Genomic DNA, 7,573 nt, shown 5'->3' with positions numbered 1-7,573 from the left:
TTCCGAGGGGGAATTTTCAACATTTTTTTTTTTTTTTTTCCGATGCTGCGGTGAGGACTAGATAACAGAAGCGCCGTTTGAAGGACGTGCAAAAGCCAGTCACCTCTTCTATTGCAATCCCAGTCACATTCCGGCTCAATGCTTCAGATCAGATGAGGAACTCGGCAGTGGTGCCAGGGTAGGAGCTCATTTGCATACCTGTTGAAGGCACTCAACAGGATTTATTGACATCCTTGCAGCTCCTACCAAGTTCCTGACACTATTTTTTGTTCTGAAGTGCACTTCCCTAAAAGTCTTGTTTTGTTTCATGAATAGACTACTGTATGGTTCACAAGTTTACTGTGGCAGCATCCATTTTAATCCCCTCTGAGTGGAATTTTCTTGACTTTTCCCCATTGCCTTTGCTTTGCCCTGTTTGTTGTGAACTTTCCCCCCGCACCCAAGTGCGCCTCTGCTTGTCCTCTTTGAGGATTTCCCCCGTGCGGGGATCAAAAGCATCCACGCGGCTGCGGAGATGAAATCTCGCAGAAGGCGCTGCAGAAGCCGCCCCGCTCACCACGATGCGTTGCCTCGCCCTCTCGCTTTTTTTCTTGGATTTGTTCCTTTGTGAGGAGGTACGGTATCTCCCTGGTCTTTTTGTTGCCTTCTCCAAAGCCTCTGGGTAACGGGAGTTTCCACCACGTTGTGGCCAGCAATTGCGAGGCGATGCGTGTGAATCGAACACAGCGGGGCGGGAAATGGAGGAGGAGTATGGTGGAGGATGAATCAGATCTTCCTCGGTGTGGGTCTTCCCCTCGTTAATGTTTAATCTCCTTGCGCTCGTGTGTAGGCGCCGTTCACACAAGTCACGGGCAGGATTCGGTTCCACCTTGCTTCAATTTCGTCTTCGCTGTGAGCACTCATTTTTTGTAAATCAATTTGAACCCGTCCCTTTTTCACAACTCGCTCTGCTGCGCGTGAGGTACTGTCCTTTAAAGCTGCGGGTCGGCCCTCTTGAGAGACCAGCGGGAGGTTAAAGATAGACTCTTGAGTGACATACAAATGACGGCGTGTCGTTTCTACGTGGATATAGGCATTCCATTTTCACCCCGTTCGCTACTACTTGGGATCGCTGTAAAGCCGCGGATCACCCTCATCATCTCCATCGCTCTGTGGATGATCTCGGGGGAAGATGCAATCAGAGCAAGAGCGGAGTGGAGGAGTGACGCGTCGGTGAAGGGTTGTCACCACTCTTGATACCCAGCTTTCAAACTCACACACGCACACGCGCCATGTTTTTACCCTTCTGTACAGAGTTGGGCCCGGCCACTCGTCTATCTTAGTTTTCCATTCAGGTTGGTAGCAGTTCTTCTCCTGCCTACCTGGATCCTCGCAAGATTCCTCCACTTTGCCAACCGTGCCCTCTAATCAGCCATTTCAAGTGCTCAGCTTTGGACACGTTCCGTTTTGTTCATTATTTGATCGGTGAGTCACTTGCTCGCTTTGTCTGTTGGCCGGCAGTTGGTCAGGTTACACTCTGCAGATGAAAGCTCAACTTTGCATGTTCAAAAAGGAACAAAGAAGAAGTTTCATCACAAACCTCAAAAACGGAAGTCATCATCCCCTGCCCCCTGACCTTCAAAATATGACTTGACTTTTCGATGCCACAAATCAGTGGACCTATTCTCCCCTTCCCTGCATTTTTCTGCTGCTTGACTTGTCAGTGGTGAGCTGGTGTCTTTCCCAGCTGACACCCTGGATTGGTCTCCACTCAGTCACGAAATACAGAGACGGACAACAGGGAGGAAACCAGAGTGACCCTATGTCACGACACGAAGCCAGAATCCATCGACCGCAAATCAAAGGCCCTCAGATCTCAACCATGCCCCAGGGATTCTTCAACTACTTTCCCCCAACCAAGGAGACTCACCTCAGTCAGTCGTGCAGCGCTGAGGGAAAAGATGATTTCCCACTTGCATGCCCACCGATGGGCGGTAGAAAGGCTACGCCATGGCAGAAGTTGGCAGGGCGGGCGGGCATACGGTCGAGTCGGGAGTCGTCGATGCACATCGGCGTCCTGTCCACCCCCTCGACTCCCCTTTTTCCTGCCTGCGTGACGACGGCAGCAGGGGCTCCCGCTCGCTCTCCCGCACACACACATGCATCCACGCACACCAACATACAACGGCAGCGTCCTTACGGGTAGAATCTCCCCAATGCGCTTCCCCCGCTGCCGCTGCAGCCAGCGCTGCTCCTCACGCTCTGGCTTTCCCCTCGTCTCTGCATGCAAGCGTCGGAGTTCTGTGAGGTGGTGTGGAAGAGCGAGAGAGGGAGGGAGAGAGAGAGAGAGGCGAGATGGGAGGAGGGTAGGACACAACATGTTGAGAAACTCCGAGTTGAGGCTTTTCAACTTGATAGTTCAATGTGCTTGTCAATACGTTTGCATTCAGTCTTCAAGAACGCTTTGTTTTTAAACGTGTGTTCGGCCTACATGAAATACATTTTAACGGATCGTTTTTTTTTAAGCATAGTTTTTAATTGACCTGTATTTACGTGCAATGTTAAGTGCCTTTGTCACTGCGGTAGATTTTTTTCAGACATCTATGCTTGAGTGTGTATTTTCGGATGTTTTACTTTGAAACCGGAGATCTGTAATTTGAATTCTTAATTTGTCACTTAACCCGGAGCTGAATCGGTCGTTGTAGAATTAAAAAAACAAAAAACAAAATATTCAACCAGACATTTTTTCAGTGCCGATTTTGTTATTGATCCCATCTTTGACTCCGAACTGACCTCGGATTTCACCCGAGCGCTTGACCTTGGAGCGCGCAGGTGATAACCGCTCAGGGTTAACGGCTTGTCTTCTAATACACTTCAGAGATACATTTCTCAGGCTCAAGAAAAAGAAAAAGCGTTGCCATTTGCTTTTTTTTTTTTTTTTTTTTTTTTCAGTTTCAGCTCAGCGATGTGCTTGTGTAAGCAAACTGTTTCTCCGCTGGGTAAACCGCTGGAGTGACTCCTCTCTCTTCCACTATTGATTTCATTCACTCCAAGCCAAGCCCTTATTGGGGTTGTGGGGGGAGGAATCTTCTTCGATGTCCTTGTCGCCCCGCCTGTGCAGCGCATGCAGAGCCGCGGGGTCAAAGGAACCTCCTTGCTGTCCTACCGCCGGCCCTGTTGGGATTGTAAATTGATTTATGGATCGCCTGCTTTGCAATTTAGAGAGCCGCCGTTGCCTTCTGACGACAACGGCGCGGCACGCGCTCAGATCAACTCCTGTCCAAGCTGTGTTTGAGCAGCCTTGCGGTCAATCACTCCGCTTCCTATCAAACATGCCCGCCGAGATTTCTCCGGCGCATCCATGCGCGGGACACAGCTTTTTACCGTCCTGCGTGTCGGTATGAAGCCGCGTAACAAGCGAGAGAGCTGTTCTGCGAGTCGTTGATGGGGGGGGGGGGGGATCTCCACTTGAATGACAAGACGGTATCTGGCTTCCGTATGCGTCGGTTTGCAGTATTTCGAGATGAGGAAATCCAGTTTGTGACCATCTTAGAATGCCCCTTTGACTTATTGTAAGGAATGTCGCGTTCGTTCAAGATCGCAAAATGTTCACCAGCAGATTCGGTGTCTTATCAGGTATTCGGAACCTGCTGTTGTCTTTCTTCTTTCTTCCCGTGACGTTGTCAATGTTGTCAAACTGAGAAGACTCCTTGGAGATTAGTATAGCGTCTCCCTGCGGGCATAATTAAAACCTTAAAAACAATAGAGGGGTTTTATTTTTAGGAGGAGGAGGGGGAGATTCCCAATTTTTCTTTCTCACCCCGTAATCACCTTTTCTTTTTTTCCCATTTCCACTAACAGTCGCCACCCCCCCAGCCCCCTCCCAATTTTTCCCCCTCAAGCACGACGTGGTTATTGAGCCCCTCAGGATACGGTGATAGATGTCAGCACTCAGCTTTGCTTTATTGTCGCTCGGCGGGAGAAATCAACTAGATCAACACTTGAGCTCGGTGGGAATCCATTAGATGATTGACTTGGAATGTTTGATGGATGGGTTGGAATAAAGGAGGGGGAAGTACAGTTTGTTTGGGTTCAGTGTGGGTTTGGACAGCAGAATTCATTTCATTCCGAAACTCAGCGCCCGTTATCCTTTTTTCTCGGTTGGTATTGGTGAGCTGGTTGCTTCTCTGATTGCTAAGTCACATCGTCAATTGGTTGGTTTCGGAAAGTCGTCAGTCAGTTGGCGAGTTGGCCACTTGATTTGTTGGCCTGTTGTTTGGTGATTTTGATTGGCCAGTCAGTTACTTGGCTTGTCGGTCGGCGCGTTACGTCAGTTGGCACGACTGCAAATATGCAAATCTGGCGGGGGGTGGGCCCTCTCGGAGGTATCGCCATACATAGCCTGCTGGCGCCTGAGTGAGATTGCTCCTGGTGATGAGGTGGGGGAATATGCGCGGCTGTGTGTGTGTGGGGGGGGGGGGGAATAACAACAATCAAAGACTTGTTTGATGACAAGCTGTTGCGTCTTCATTTTCTTTGCCTAATTGCTAGATCCAACGTGTAGAGCTGGCATGAAGGCCACGCGGTAATTCCCGCCGCATTGGCTTTATTGATAAAAGCGGCGCAAACTTCAAAGCCTCCTTCACAAGTCCCCTCGCTGCGCACTCTTGCAACCAGCAACAGGGTGTCCTGCCGCGACTGCTACTCTTCTTCTCAGCGGGAAATCCATCCGTACGATAAGGATCCCGCCACGCGCGAAGCCTCGACGCGCGGCTTGCCATCAGGCTGCAGCACGAGCCACTTAAGCTAACGGGCGCGCGCTGGCCAATCTGACATTTGATTTTATGCCTGTTATGTGCGGCCCCTGACTGATTCGTCTGCGACCGACCAAACAATTGCCGCCGGAGGCGCCGGGATCAGCTGGCGAGTCCTAATTGTCAAATTTAACCAGAGGTGAGGGACCTGGCGAGCGAGCGGCCCGACGCGCTTGCTTTTTCCGAGAGAAGATGCTGCCAAGAAAGTGTATCCCGGCGCTGTCACCCCGCCACAATTAAGATCTAAATGCAGAACGGGAGCACATGCTGCGCCAGATGTTCAGGCGCCGTGTGCAGAAAAGAGATGCGAGGTGTGACGGCAAATATTGCAGGGATGATGCGGTGCGTTCTCAACGTGGATGGAAAAAGGCGGGCCCAAGGGCTTATCTGTCTGCTTTTCTACAGAGACAAACCTTCTGTAAAACCTTATTTCGACTTTTAATGGGCACAAATAAGATGAATTGGTCAAGATTGAGATCCCATCTCTTCATTTGGCTTTGGTAAGAATAAGATTCATTCATGTCATGAGGTGAAAGCAGCTTCAAGGGCAGAATTTTCGAAAGATTGTCTCATCTCCCAACACTGTGGACGTTTTTTTGTTTGAAGTAGCATGCAGCAAAAGTGCGTCGTGTGGTTTCCAAAGTTTTTGGCGGCGCAATTGCTCAGGAAGCTACTCGAGCCGCACGCGCCATCCCGTTTATCACGCTGCTCATCGAGAGCTCGCCGCCGGTTTAAATGACGCCTTCTTATCTGCGCTTAATTTTCTCCTGATTGTCTCCATGATGTACGCAGCCTCTCGTCAGCGGTACAAATCATGCAAATTATTATTCAGATGGGTTTCTAATTGCGAGCCACATCATTTCTGGCCTATTTAACTCTTAAGAGATCCGAGGGACATTTCATGCCATTCATTTATTTTTTTTCTTCAAGCCATTGGCTGTGTTGAACAAACTTGACTAGAATTTTGCTAGATTAAGATTTTTTGGGTCTTTTTTGAATGGTTCTAATTGTCACGTATGCATTTAACTGAGTGGTGGCTATTGAAAGGCCGTCAGCATCAAGAGTGTCCTTCCAACATTTTGCTGTTGGTTCCATCACTCGTAGTAGCTGATTAGCAAGGATTGGCTTGGAAGGCTCTGTAGTCCATCCGTTCTTTTTGAAAGTTCCGCTGCAAAAACAACATGTCAGCAATCAGGAGCGAATTGAAGCCGGCACGTGACGGGCATCCGAACGCCTCCCCTCCGGTCGGTCGCCTATCTTCGCCGTGCAGCGGCGCGAACCTGAGCCAGCGGGGGCGGCCCTTTAGGGACATCACGGGCTTTTCTAATCAGCCGAGACAGGGGGAGGCCGGCGGGTTAATGAGATCGGGCGAGCGCTCCCCCGCTCCCAAACTCCCGTCCAATCAAGTCGGGCAAGTCCATCGCAATTCCGACCACTTTTGACCGTACGCACTCCTTGTACTTGTCGTTGCGCAGGGGAGCTTCGTGGCCAGCATGACCGCCACGCTGAGGCAGATGGACGACTATCACTACGCGCATCTGATCAACACCTTCGGCAAAATACGGAGCGACGTGGTGGTGAGTGCCAGTACGAGTGTATGGAGTCACAGAACAAATGATGTGTTTGTATCTCAAGGCGCCGCTGTCGTCTCTCTGAATGGCTTTCGAAATAATATCGAATCGCCCAATCCGTTTGCGTTGGTCGTTGTCGTCATTGTCGGAGGGGAGCGTCGGCACGCCGGCCCTCACCTACCGTTGCAGTGCAAGTTGAGCACCGAGAGCAAACTCTGTGCCCTTGACCGTGTTGTCCTGCGAGGCCACAGTGAGGCTGTTGGCAAGACAAACAATCACGGCGAGGAAGCGGGAATCTTTGCACAGATTGATTGTTTCTCTCGCAGCCATAGCCACATTTCAAAGATGTCTGCAGCGCACAGGATTTTTTTTTAATTTTTTCCCCCCCTCTAAACATGCCACCTCAAATCCCCGAGAGATGCATCCCTCACTTTAGCACTTTGAAATTTTGTCCTTGTTATTCCTGGGGCAAATAAATGGCCATTTTCAGGGCTTTCCAATACTTTTCCCCCGCCCCAAAAAGCACTCACGGAGCAGCGTGAAATTCAGTCGGCGTGTCTGTCATGAAAAGACTCTCCAAAAAGTCTCAGGAAATCATGTCGGAAAAGCCGCTGCTAGTCGGACATTTTGGTTCCAATTGGCAATTTTCGAGTCAATTTTGACCATTTGCAGCAGTCCTTCAAAAAGGTACTTGCTGTCAAAATGTTGTCTGATTGCTCCCACTTTTGTGTATCCGATACTGGATTGACTTGTTTGTTTTGTTTGTTTGTTTGTTTGTTTGTTTATTGAACATAAAACATATACAGTAATAATTTGACAGAAAATAAGGTAAATAAAATAGTAAAGAGGAAAGAGAAATTAGTCATCATTCAACACAGTTATTATGTTCAAGGGAGTAGGAAGAAGTAAAGAACTTATCTAGTCCTACCCCGTGTTGTATGTTTATATCTATTGAATCATTTTTATATCAATCAGAAAAGAAACAAAGTAAGAAGAAAGAAGTCTCCATTAAGGCTCATGCTTTACCCTTAACCGTGATATTTTTATACTTTTGGTTTGTATCGGGAATTTATACATACACACCCTGGCACTCTTGTGTTAATTTTCTCTTGTATTCATAATGGATATTTCAATACCTTTCTCTATTTATCAACCTAGTTCTGATTCATTATATTTAATGTTTAGAATTTATCATTTTAACTCTGATTG

The 7,573-nt window shown here is 48.6% G+C and overlaps 2 protein-coding genes across 2 annotated transcripts in view; one reads left to right on the top strand and one right to left on the bottom strand.

Annotated features, from left to right (window-relative positions):
- insyn2a (inhibitory synaptic factor 2A) overlaps positions 1 to 2,054 on the bottom strand; it is a 17,427-nt gene extending 15,373 nt beyond the window's left edge. The window contains exon 1 of the mRNA XM_019865789.1: positions 1,910 to 2,054. The gene's annotated coding sequence lies outside the window, so the exon portion shown is untranslated. The remainder of the gene's footprint in view (positions 1 to 1,909) is intronic.
- dock1 (dedicator of cytokinesis 1) overlaps positions 1 to 7,573 on the top strand; it is a 65,781-nt gene that overhangs the window by 37,386 nt on the left and 20,822 nt on the right. Inside the window, 1 exon segment of the mRNA XM_019865783.1 lies at positions 6,269 to 6,370. Coding sequence (XP_019721342.1) covers positions 6,269 to 6,370 — 102 coding nt within the window.

The sequence above is a fragment of the Hippocampus comes genome, unplaced genomic scaffold, assembly GCF_001891065.2.
Source record: "Hippocampus comes isolate QL1 unplaced genomic scaffold, H_comes_QL1_v1.1 scaffold116, whole genome shotgun sequence".
Lineage (NCBI taxonomy): Eukaryota > Metazoa > Chordata > Actinopteri > Syngnathiformes > Syngnathidae > Hippocampus > Hippocampus comes.
The sequence above is the reverse complement of the archived record's forward strand: the minus strand, read 5'-3'. Positions and strand labels throughout refer to the sequence as shown.